The sequence below is a fragment of the Ornithodoros turicata genome, chromosome 7, assembly GCF_037126465.1.
Source record: "Ornithodoros turicata isolate Travis chromosome 7, ASM3712646v1, whole genome shotgun sequence".
Taxonomy (NCBI): domain Eukaryota; kingdom Metazoa; phylum Arthropoda; class Arachnida; order Ixodida; family Argasidae; genus Ornithodoros; species Ornithodoros turicata.
Window position 1 is genome coordinate 41,510,540 of NC_088207.1, and position 12,784 is coordinate 41,523,323.

Sequence of the window (12,784 nt, forward strand, 5' to 3'; positions counted from 1 at the left end):
GGTCCCAAGCAGCACGCCAATATAGGTCCAATATTGGCTGCCGAATATGGGACCAATATGGGGAGTGCAACAAGGCTCCCTATTGGACCAATATGGGCTGCCTATATTGGCAAGCCCATTTTGCTCATATTGCCCCAATATTTCCGTGATAACGCCAACGGTGAGTGTGCGTAATAATCAAGCATTATCCGGTATATATCCATCCCCGATGTTACTTCTCTCTTGTTTTTTTATTTCTGCAGATTTTCTTATTGATCCACGTTGCAAAGCATTACAAAAACAACACTGCACCGAACTGAAAACGAAGAACAGAATCAACTAAGTGCTACAACGGAGCGAAACACTTTCGTGACGGCGACGGCGTCTCAGCAACTCACAATGCCTGCCGTAACTTGCAAGCGCCTAGCGTTACAAAAGAGACATCCCTTCCTATCAGACATTGGGTTTTTTTTACCTGATCTGCAGCAATTCCAGCGACATTTTAGCCCGAATAAAACATCCGATCCGAGTGTCGCGCATGCGCATTAATTGTAGGACGCGTGATTTCGCTCAAACGACCACATTTTCAGTCGGTTCGACCGATTGGCATCGCGAAGCAAGATGGCGGGTGTTTGCAGCAAGTTGAGTTGTTCAGTTGCAGTGCTGGTTACAGTGGGATTGCCACATAGGTTGACCGTTTTGAACAATGTGTATCATCTGCGGGAAGTTGTTGGATGTAACGACGTATTGAGCTTGGTATTTCACACGCTTCAACCATCCTGGCAGCGCCTACCAGAAAACAAAAACCTTCATAACGAGTGTCACCCCTCAAACCTATAAACAGATGACCAAAACATCATCCGCCATTAGTTCTACTGAGCACCACCAGGGCGCGCAGGCAGGAATGGCGTTCAAGTAAACTGTGATGCGAGCTGTACCTTAGGGTGATCTTTCAGGGAGTCTTTTTGTTCCCGTGTTTAAAAGCACTAGCACTACAACGGATTAAAAGTTGCTTGTGCGCCATAAAACTACAATCATCATCATCATCAACAACGGATTTAAAAAATAGCTGAGAAAGCCAACCAATATGTAATCACTTTCATTCCTTAAGTGGTTTACTTGACGTGAACTTTTCCCTCGTAATGCGTTTTTACCAGCGATTTTTATGCCGCGCGGCAACGGTGAGTTTCCGAACACCAGCCTATTACTCTAATAATCAATGTACTCCGCGAAGCATCACCTTTGTCTCTGCTCGCATAGAGGCTACGACAACTAGCGAATTAATATACTAAGGCCCTGTTTCACCAACACTGGTTAACGTTGAACCGAGATCAATAGCTTCTAAAACTTCAAGTTCGCACTCAATTCGTTTTTACAAACGTTAGTTTGGTAACGTAATGAATGTTTCAGTGACAATAACCTTTAGTGAGGCAGAGTTAACGGACCGTCGATCTCGGTTCATATGCTAACCGGCGTTGGTGAAACTGGGCCTAAGAGAACCAAACTGTACTGTTTGCGACACACTTGTTCCAAATATTCACTGAAACGTACATCAGTCCGTATTGCCGTGGCCTCGCACGAGTCTATTACTTGGAAGAAACAATCTCGTAACACTTGGGGATTTCAGACAGGATAGACGCAAGCAAGTACAGCTTGGGACAAAAGTTTACGGAGCACTGGGGTGTCGCTTTTTTCCATTGGAGTGATACCCTAACAGCAACCAAGAGGGGACACACATACTGAGAGATTGATAGCACAGCCGGTCATCCGCTTCTTATTCGACCTCTTCCCGATATCTAGCACGGGACCTCTCCGGTGAAGAAATACGCATGTGCCGTGTTCCGTAAACTTTTGTCCCAAGCCGTACCTCGGTGCCTGCGTTCCTTACCGTCTTGATGTTCGTAGAGGAGTGTGAATGATTTCCAATGCTTGTTTTTAATTATGTCGAGAAATGCCCTGCTCAGCACTTCAGGGTCGGGGTAGACGTTCAGCGTGTAAGGGTTCCTGTTGGAAGTGGCCTCCCACGTCGTCTGGATATGTGGCACATTGAAGTTGGTACAGGCAGATTTCGCGTAGTTCAGGACGGCAGTGGACGTTGGTCCGATGATGGCACTGACGCGCTGCTTGAAAAACGAGCACACTGAAGGAGAAGGAGAAGAAGAAGAAGAAGAAAACTAAGCAAATAAAAGTGAAGGAGGTTCTTTGAATCTTGAACATGATGGCACAGTGGTCAATCTACCGTGCATAGCGGCCCATGACAACTTTTCTAGATTTGTTGTAACAAAATTGACTGCATCATTCGACATTTTTTTCAACCGTTTTAAATGCTGTAGCTCTATTGCGCCGTTGTTGGCGGTATTTTTAAAATTACCGTCAAGTGGCGCTATGAAGCTACGGACGGACACATACAAAGAAAGGTAGAAAGAAAGAAAGTCACGGTATTTAAACAATGGAAAGACTCGGAAATACAAGATTAGTTTAGAGTGATTTAGGATTACAAATTGTCTGAAATTCATGACCCACTAAATCAATAAAAACCCCTGTTTGGTGAACGTAAACTATGACAACAAACACACACGTGAGCTGAACTGGCTGAACAGGTGTTCTTCCACCAATACTCGATTTTTTCCCTTGTACTCTCAATTTCCTCATTTATTTTTCTTACTTCCCTTTTCCTTAAACCATCCAACCAATATTTCCTTTTTCTTCTTATTTTTGGACGCTTCGCGTGAATGGTTTACGTAGAGTGTAAGAATTTCGCTAACCCCATCTCATGGTAAGCATCTATTGTTGTTGTTGTTGTCGCTAACTTTTCCTGAGAACTAAGCCTAAGTTACTCCACACTTTTATCCCCGGGCGATTTCACTTATTTTGCCTTCCGTTGTCCCTTTATTCTTTCTTATGCGTATCATTTGCCTTTCTCGGAATTGAGGCTTTCCGCTTCGCTGGCTCTGAAGGCTTCACCGAGCTATCCGTATTTATTACCCGAGCTGTGAAATTGTTCTTGGAGCACGGTGCGTACTTGTTTTGTCCGATGCACTTTAAAGGTATGCCGCATAGCACCCAGACGCGGTATAATTTTTTTTTTCCAATCTTCAATTTCGCGATTTCCCATAGTTGTCTCATTATAAATATGATCAATCTCGCAGCGCTGAGAAAGTGACACATGACGCCTGTGTGCATGCACAACAGAGGGCGCAAGGCTACAATTGCAAGATCTCTGCTGTTCTTGTTGTGTCTTATACATCATTAATATTTACTTTATTATTATTATTATTTACTACGTCCACAGAATCTCGAATCTTGGGGGTCGTACAGTGACATTTTCGCAGCTTGCAAAATTGCTTGAATTGCAAAAAGAGAAAATAATGTGAACAAGGTTATTGCTATTGCCTGTTTGCAGGCACATACTCGATAAAGAATTATTATTAAAGAATTATTCTGAAGGTTAGGAAGGGAGTTGCCTCAGGACAGAAGCCGCCGATATTTCGAACAGAGACTGTTCTTCTTCTGGGCGAAGAAGAACAGTCTCTGTTCGAAATATCGGCGGCTCTGTCCTGAGGCAACTCCCTTCCTACATCTCTACCGGTTCGCTGGATTTCTACCCATCTACATTCTTAAGGTTAGCGTGAATAATCCGACGTACTGGCCTTAGACGCCGTGAAGCTGTCTTGAGGCTTCACATGGTGCACGAGTCCTCTGATGGTGGTGCTCGGAAGAATGCTTATGTCCAAGTTGATCCGGTCTAATGCATACTGGAAACTCAGTTGCGTTTGTTCTTCCTCACCATCGAATAGACCACCTGTTGGAAGGGAACGAGATGTCGAGTTAACGCAGGACATAATAAATAACTGCGAAAAATTACGCTTAGAGATACTCTAAGGAAACATTCGCATTCTATCTCTTATTCTCTACTTAGTTTATTCCGCTAAACTGGTTTTAACTTATGTCCCTGTGTTCGATAAAACTGACATTAGTAGCAACTCTATTCGCCTGACTTCCCTGATTCGTGCATCCAATCGAAGAAATCATACATTAGAAATAGCTCACTTCGGAACATTTTGTGCTCTGTAGTTCGTATTTTTGCACGCCTAATACGGCATACCAGAAGTAACGTTTAATCAAAGTGTGGAGAATACCGCAGGGAATTTATCCAAATTAAGTAACCCAGATTCAAATATCCAGTTGGCCGGAACGTTCTTAATGGAACAAATTGAGCCTATCTTCTAACCTAAACTTTCACTAGAGGGCTACAGAATTCTACCTTACGTTTAGAGAGTCCGCAGACAGTACCGCACGTTCCGCTCGCTTCGCCGACCGTTGTTCTTTACACGAACAGAAAACTGGGACAAACGACAGTCCTAGAAAGCTCGTGCTTTATTGCGACGCACGAGATAAAAGCAGCAGCCCCTGTACCTCGGCTTCTCCCCAATTGCATTGCGTGAGTGGCTTTATAGGGGAAGCTAATTTGATCGTCTCACCAGCCCTTGTAAGGGACAGGTGTAGCACGTCCGTCCTTACGCATTAGCGAAAAATTAACACCGTGGTGGATGTGTTGTGTAACCTCACTGTAGCATTTGCTCTCCAGGGCACTTTTATTGTTAATTTATCATACGTATCGTATCATAAACACAGTTTTAGTATACCGTAACCACTCTACATGAAAACCGATACGATAAACGAATCTGTCGAATCCGAGGTCAGCAACGTGATGTCATCTGTTTTAAAGGATTCTGCCGATTGGCTTGTCATGTTTTCGGTACAGTATTAGCGAATCGCCTGATTCATTTAAAGAGGCCGGCATCACGTTGTTGTTCATCTTCGCTTCGTCGGTTTCCGTTATCATGCAGCCGCATTTACATGAACTCGACAGGAGCGGGTCAAGTTGGCTTGTAGCAGCATATCCTCCCCCCCCCCCCCCATCAGGCCGTGTCAACCAGCCTTCAGGGAGGATTGATGTGAAGAGGTGCGATAAGTCAACTCGACCCGTTTCTGTAACCGCGTTGTATCGTTCTCGTAGAGGGCTTCAGATATAAACTCCCTAAAATACACCATTCACTTATAGTGTTCAAAGGACTTGGCTTATGGCTTTGCTTGGCATAGTCACGATTTATTTGTTGTTCGGTTGTTGGCTTTTTAGGGTACAGCTGCGAACTTCCTGCGATCACGCATGTTGTGGTTATATAGCTGCCAGTGTCAGACAGCTTTGCGTGGTCAAGGGTTGAATTGCACCAGTGTCAGCTGAGGGCAATGTGCCTTTGAATATGATAACTTCTTTAAATAATGAGCCGGCTTGCCATGCAATTCATCAGCGTTTGCTTCAATGGTAGGAAGATAACAAGAGTATTTGTTTCTGATGAGGATGAAACAGCTGTATTTATATTTGTAGTCGCGATATTTGTGGTATTAGTGCTGTAGATAAAGTAGTCCACATGTGTAGGCAATATCAATATGCGTACAATATGCATTTATTTGTTCGAATTGTTGGTCCCTACGTATACGTCAGGCAAAGAAGATACGCAAACTCCAAAGCTATGCGCTAAAGGTGCATTAGAGGTACTCCTCTTATTGGTTACAACCAGCGGCGCAAGCAGCACCAGCGCAATCATATAAGTAGCGGAGCAGCGGTTTCGCTACATTTCTAATTTCTAGGTGGAAAACATTTTCCGGTTCGCATTCTGGTTGATATCTGTGGATATCATCTCAAGGGCTGCTGTATGTCCGTTTCAGAAGCTTCGTGCGTCCCAGTGAGTATTCCTCATTCTTTTTGAATCGCACGTCGAAAGAGAGGATGTTGGTACCGATCGAGGCAATCAGATCGATCAGGCGTACTGTCCGCGGAGATAACTCTATTCATCACTTCCGCTTAGATGATGGGAAAACGCACGCCTCCCTCTCTGCGTCGCTGCTTTCCCAAGATTTTTCCCGAGATTCCCAATATTTTTCACTTCTGATATCCGTTTTCGAGTTACAGAGGAGAGTACACGGGTTAAGTTGAAGGAACTTTGGAAAGGGATTGAAGGAACTAGACAGCTTTCATGGTAGGCGATCAGTAAAACGAATGGTTTATTTCTCTTGCCGGCCGTGGCTCGGCACCGGCACATGACGGTAGCGGATTACGATGGCGGCAGCCCCCCCTCCCGCTAGCGAGTAGGCGAAGCGCGCAATTGGGTGGCTGCGCAGGACCGGACCCCAGTGGACGGAACGACGAGGTCGAGACACTGTCGACGGTCCTGGTGGGGGCGCACGGGAGGCACAGAGGCAGGGGGATTGGCGAGTGTCTCAAGAGAGAGAGGAAGGGGAGTCGCCGTAAGCGAGCTTGAGACGATGCAAGCAGGCTTGGTCTTTCTTACCGTTGAGGGATACGATACGGTGAATAATTTGGGGGAGCAGCTGAGGACTAAGTGGGGCCGCTGTAGGGTGGCACTCCATCAACACGGACGAAGACGTGTGTACAAGTGTGAAGATCTTGACTGACGTAGACCTTGGAGGTACCCCACCGGATGGTGTCGAAAACAGTGCGGAGGCGTCTAACGTAGTCACCCGGGCTGGGGATGTTGAGGTCCTTTGTCGGAGTGAGCAATTCACCGGGTAGCCGTAGAGTCGTGCCAAAGACAAGCTCCGAGAGGTAGTGCATTTCAGGTCGGGCTTGTAGACGGAGCGGAGGCCGAGAAGAATTATTGTAGGGCCTCAAGCAAGGCGGACGGGTTTGGCGTGAGCTTTGATGGCAGTTTTCAGATGGCGATGAAAACGCTCGACGAACCCGTTGGACGTGGTATGTATGTGGTTGGTCGTATGGTATGGTCTCCCTGCGGGTCCCCGGTGGAACAGTGGTCTCGGTGCGATTTGCCTGCTAGAAGGTGGTTCGCTGCTGGTTTGCCGAAAAATTTAGGATGGTGAATGGCCGAATTACGGCGAACATGCATGGTGTTCGTTGTTCGGGTCACCAAATGTAGAGGAAATGTGTAGAGGAGGTGGTGTTCCCCCTACATGAGTCCTGACCGGCGGTGATGGAATGTCCCAGCGGGCAGATGTTCCTGGCTTCACGCTGGAACGGTACCGGTAGAGCTGGTGGTGGTGGTGGTGGTATGATGTTCTAATGAAGAGAAGTGAGGTCTACGTGCTCAGACAAGGCGGCAAATTTAACTTCTTTGTGGAAGGGGAGAAGGGGGAGTGAAAGAGAAAGGATAGAGGGTCAGAAATTAAAAGCGATGAGAAATTAGAAACGTAGTGATAAAGAAATTAGTAAGAAGGGAGGGAGAAAGAAGGAAAGTGTTTACGACAGTTCCACAGAGGAAACGAAAGCTAGGAACGCGTCTCGCGCTTTTCTACGACCGGCAGGCGAAGTTGAAGCGCGCCTCCATAGGCACTTCTTCGTCGTTGTCCACGGGCTGCCACAGGACTAATTGCTATTATCAATCAATCAGTATTAATTCATACGTCACAGCAGGTTAATAGTTCTTTCCGTCGCATCAGTGTTGTTACAATAGGGAGTCCCGTTGGTAGTGTTCGAAGAATCGTGTCTACCGGAACCAATTCAGAAAGCGCTGCGATCGGTTCCGGTGGTCGGTAAGATATTGTCACGCTGACGTTACTAGCGTTACCAACGGTCTGCTAAAGCTTATTAATACAACCACGTGTACACACAGAAATTACGAATTTGCGCTGAGTTCTGCTATGCTAAAACATAGCGTGACGTGTAGCGACATCTTGATTTGGTTATTAGTCGTGACCAACATTAGCCGTGATCATCAAAGTTGAGTCGTGGCGTCGCTTGCAGTGCGCGTCACCATGCATTCGCAGCGTTTTCCTCAACGTACGCAATTGATGTACGAGTTGTACACGACTCCAATATTGTTGTACACGATTCCACGCTCCTTGATCAGTGGGCGTATCTGTCTTTTTAATCGAGATTGGCTGATAACAATAAATAGATGAATAAATCAAAAGGCTGCAGTCTATATGTTCTGGGCGGTGGTGAGTGTTCTCTTCGCACACGCGGAACATGGTATCAGGATTCCACCCCTTTTACACCCCTTGGCATGTCACTGGCATGATATCAGTGGAAGCAGACGTTAGCGATATCCTGACCTCCACTTCGGCTGCCTGAGTCTTCACACACGAACATAATTCAAGCAGCAAAGACCACATTCTTTTCCCATGTTCTCAGATCAAGATGGACAGGTGGAGCAGGTAGTTTAGACTACATGACGTCCGGCATGAACAAAATGAGGCGTGCAAGGGGTGTCGACGACGACGATGACTAATGATGGATGATGGTTGATGGTGACTATAGAGAGATAGAGAGAGAGAGAAAATGATCACCTAAGTCGCGACAAACTTGGGCTGGCTACACCTGTACATCTACACCGAGTTTGCTGAAAAGACACACACAATAGAAAAGGCGAAAGAAAAAAAAAAGAAACGAGGGAAGCAAGTAGCTATATGGTAGTAGCGACAATAAAGTCACATGATGTCGACAACGTAAAGCGCGCTCCTATTGGTACGAACGAGCCATAGCAAACGTATCCGCGGAGACCTAATTTAAAAGTTGATTTCTCTGATAATTGCATCATTATGCTTTTACTCAGTGCCGTATAGACATTTTTTGGAAATACCATGAAATCGATTTCGTTCCGTTCAGAAAATGTGTACTGGAATGACACTTCTAAGACGCTTTAGCTTGGAAATGAGTTCGGAGTTGTTTCGAATTAAAGGAGGTGATTACACCTAACCGATTGTAGATCCCTGCTATATGTGTACGTTGCTACTGCACTCTGTAAATCTATTTGCATTGCTGTGGTGCAGAATTTTCGCATTGTTCCATCCTCGAGTCATCAATACAGTTTGCCTTGCATTTAAATCTACTCCTATTACTAATAATTATTATTGTTGTTATTGTTATTGTAATTATTCTCTTCGCTCTCTTTTTCTTAGCGTCAACCCTGTCCACATCTGTTACCGACTTACACGCCTGTCGACGTTGTTCGGTCCAATAAAGCTGTTCCTCTAATGTCTCTGGCTCGCATCCTTGCCTGTCTATAGTATATTAGCCTCATAATCACAGTACGGTATGTTTGCACAGAGCAGGAATTGCAAAAAGGAACGGCCTGTTTTAAAGAAACTCTAATGGATACGCTGCACGCGCTCGCGTGTAATCCTGTGCAACGGCCGCTGTTTCGTTATTCTCCCAACGCGTAACGACTGCTTGTGGAAGCAGCTTCCATTTCATCTACTTCATCATTTACATCATCTACTTGATCCTGTAATGATGTTGTGGTGACGTTTTGGTGACGTTGGCCGCTTGAGCGAGGCCGACTTCGGCAAGCAGTTTCACCACTACCACCACCATAGTCACTGTCCCGACATCGGGCACATTTTACAACTATTAGGAAGAACGTCAATACATGAGCGGTGGGTTCTACGAATTCTTGACAACACATATTTCGCCCTCCCATCACACGTCTCATTGCCTTACCTCCTCGATTCCTACATAGCGACGCCTGACAAGAGCATCCTGCATCGGTGTACTTCGTGCTTTTATTGCGGCAATAGGAAGTTAACCGGAAATGCAATGTCTTCTGGAGGGCCTCGTTTCCTCGTACCATGCGGAACAAAGTCCTAAAGCTTTCCGCGAAGGAAATACCATTATGACCGTCGCTATCTAAAACGTCCCTGAATACATCTCTTTTGAAAGCACGACGTGAAACAAAAGGCACACAATAGCCTGAGTAAAAGTTTCCGGTCGATAGCGTGTTCTGCTCTCTTGAGAGGCGCGAGCGTCTCATATCTTTTGTTTAATACGATGCAGAAACATAGAGGTGCAAAGAGAGAGACACGACCAGGATGATAATCGAACTGTAGGGCATCTACACATCGGAAGAGCACTTGCGTTTGAGAAGACCCCATTCTTTGAGCTTCGCTAGAATATTCCACCGGGCTTCGTCTTCAATATCGTTCTGTGTCGGAATTCCAGTGTGTGACAATACCAAGGAATGTCGCATGATGTCGACCGAGAAAGTGCGAGGTGAGAGCCATACGGAATACTGAGTAGGTGTTGCATGAATGCAGCTTCATCAGAAGCCATGCGTGCAGGCAGACTATATACAATTCTTGCATGGGGTCTTGTTGAGTTTCTGGCTTGTGCACTGAACCTAGGACTCCACTTACATAATAAAGGCGAGCCAAGAGGTTTGAAGAGACGGCAACTGCTTCGATCCCCGGAGACGGGCATCTATCTATTTTGGCTATCGCTTGCTCTGTAAGTCGTCGGTAAACTCGTGTCTTGTTTGTGGTTAAAGAATACGTTTAAAACAAAGAAAGAAAAGGTAGCCAGGAAATTTCGTGTTAGGAAACGCTTGTCGAAATTCTAACGACTTAACTTGCGTAGCTAATTTATCTCAAAAGTACATTGATTCGCCTGCATTCATTTAATTCCTTTCTTGATAGTTTCGGAAGACACGCATTACAGCGCTCCGCAAGAATCGCAATTGCGTTATACAGGTTGCCAGCAGTGAAAGTCTAATATGGGTTCCGAGAAAAACAATCGGTCCCTGCTTGCATGGGAGGAAAAAACGGTCCCGTGCGCGCCTCTGGGCTTCCTATGTCGACACGTATGGAAAGAAACAAAGAAAGGGGGGGAATTAATTGGTTCCTTCTAAAGGTCCCGGTATGGTTTACCGAGCCTCGTTTTCGAGCAGATGTCTATAATTTAGTGAGTTCCATTTTAGGAAAGAAAAGGCGCGTTTTAGTGTGAAGTTCCGGTTTTCGCATAAAAGAGGACTGGCGGGCCAACAGCCGGTTTAAATCGGCAATGTATATGTAATTTCCAGTCTAGGCCGCCCTCTATTATTCTGGGAGGTCTGCAGGTATTTTGCATTTTCAACCTTGCACCCCAGAAGCCTAATTTGTCAGTTGTGAAGGGCACAAAAGGGGGGAAGGGAGGGTAATATTTTTCAATGCAGACATCGAGCAGGCCAAGTACCTCTTCCCGGTTAAAAAGTATGAGCATCTGGGATTGGCATTTATTGGTGACCTGCTTTAGGATTGGTGATGCACGCTTCACGGCTTCACTCAAGGCGATCATTCAACGACAAAACCATTTGCTTCTAAAGCGTTGGAGCATTTCATTAGTGATCAGTTGTGCGTTTTCATTACTGTTCAGGCGTGCAGTTTTCCGAAGCAGTCGCCGCAGTGACCGAAATAGAGGCGGTACAGATAAGGGCAGTTCGTTTTCTTAATAACGAATATTTCCGTTCTGGTTCACCGTCTCTAACGTTACAGTTACAGAAAGTCTGCATTTACACGATGAATGTAATCGGCCATTTTGATCTTCAAGGATAAAGAATGTACCCGAAAGTCTGGTATCAGTTGTTGCGCAGTGTAGATGTTAATGTACTTCTAAACCAAGGTGTGCAAACGGGTTAACAGTTCATCTTGGATAAAAGCCGCCAGAAATGCAAGGATGAAGGAGAAGCTTCGAGAATGACACCTCGTCTTCGTTAGCGCGTATTCGCATCGAAGAATGAAATGTAATCGAAACAAAGTAATCTCGCTAAAAACGTGATCCTCGGAAACGATTTTCGCTAAGACGTAACAGGTCACCATTTTCCCTGTGATGGTATTTTCTAATACGAGGCTGGCTAACGCGGATACCTTCGCTCTGCTCCCTCTCTTTATTTATTTTATCACATATTCCGACATACGCAGTCCAGAGGCAGCATTAGGGAGCGCGGCACGATTTTTTCCCATCACGCCAGATGGGACCATTTTTTCCGGGCCTGGCGGGGTCGTTTCTTGCGGGACCGTTGTTTCCTACGCCAGTCTGATATTTACACAGAGGCACTTTCCGCACCTAAGGTCATATATTGTATATTAATTTATGCATTTATTTGTTGTCAGTATTGTCCCGTTTACGTTCCCTGAGGTCTCTATGGCATCTATTTATTCTTGATGTAACACAACATCTAGCCATTTCCAATTATACCATCTATAGAGGGTATGGGAACTGGACATCCGAGAACCCACATACCAGCGCAGACTACTGAGGTGGTTACTGCGAACAGAGCCCATGTAATTATCTTTATCCTTATCTAGCTTTGTACTATTTTCTCTGTAATAGTAAATGCCATTTCGCGGTAGAATTGTACGCACATTAAGGCATCCACGTTGTGGTTAGCTGCGTCTTGCTGCGGATAATGCGTACCAACTCACGTGCACTGGGGTATGGTCTCGCAGCTTAAGTGGGGAAACCGAATGACATCAACATTCAAAACTTAATTGTTCTTGCTTGCATCTTGGGCGTTACTGCAATATCAAGGAAACTTTAGCCTGCGGTAAGCGAATCAGGAGCATGGCGAAGAATGGAATGTGAGAGATTTATGAGTTACAACAAAGCCGAGGTTTGTACATCGTGACTTGGACGACACAGCGAGGCTGTTCGTGCGCGACAACAGAGGCTTTTGACGGATGACGTGCCTACACGACACTGTTTGTCTTCGCAAATGCGGGACGTGCTGTAGCAAATCTACCGCATGAACAAACCCCACGAACCCTTATGTTTTCTAGTCCCAACGCAACTTCATGAGAGCACGTTGCTCCCGCTTGCGAAAATTCCGAACTGTGCTCGGTGAACGTGTATACGTATGATGTATGTGGGTGACAGGGAAACATGTGCACACAGGAGAGTATTTCTGGAATATGTAAGAAACTTGCAGTTAGGTCGGTTTTGTGGTGCCTCGAGTTTACCTAGCAAACTGAAAACTGTGCTTGTCTAGTCTACATCTGTCCTAGGTTGCACCTGTTC

At 45.6% G+C, this 12,784-nt stretch overlaps 1 protein-coding gene and 1 long non-coding RNA gene across 3 annotated transcripts in view; one reads left to right on the forward strand and one right to left on the reverse strand.

The window, feature by feature from the left end:
• The window catches only part of LOC135401124 (glutamate receptor ionotropic, kainate 2-like), a 47,988-nt gene that overhangs the window by 14,337 nt on the left and 20,867 nt on the right, over window positions 1–12,784 (reverse strand). The window contains exons 2-3 of the mRNA XM_064633321.1: window positions 3,626–3,781; window positions 1,868–2,119 (exon numbers count right to left, since the gene is read on the reverse strand). Of these exons, the coding sequence (XP_064489391.1) occupies window positions 1,868–2,119; window positions 3,626–3,781 (408 nt within the window). The remainder of the gene's footprint in view (window positions 1–1,867; window positions 2,120–3,625; window positions 3,782–12,784) is intronic.
• Window positions 1–12,784, forward strand: part of LOC135401125 (uncharacterized) — a 60,207-nt gene that overhangs the window by 11,038 nt on the left and 36,385 nt on the right. The gene's annotated exons all lie outside the window — the stretch shown is intronic.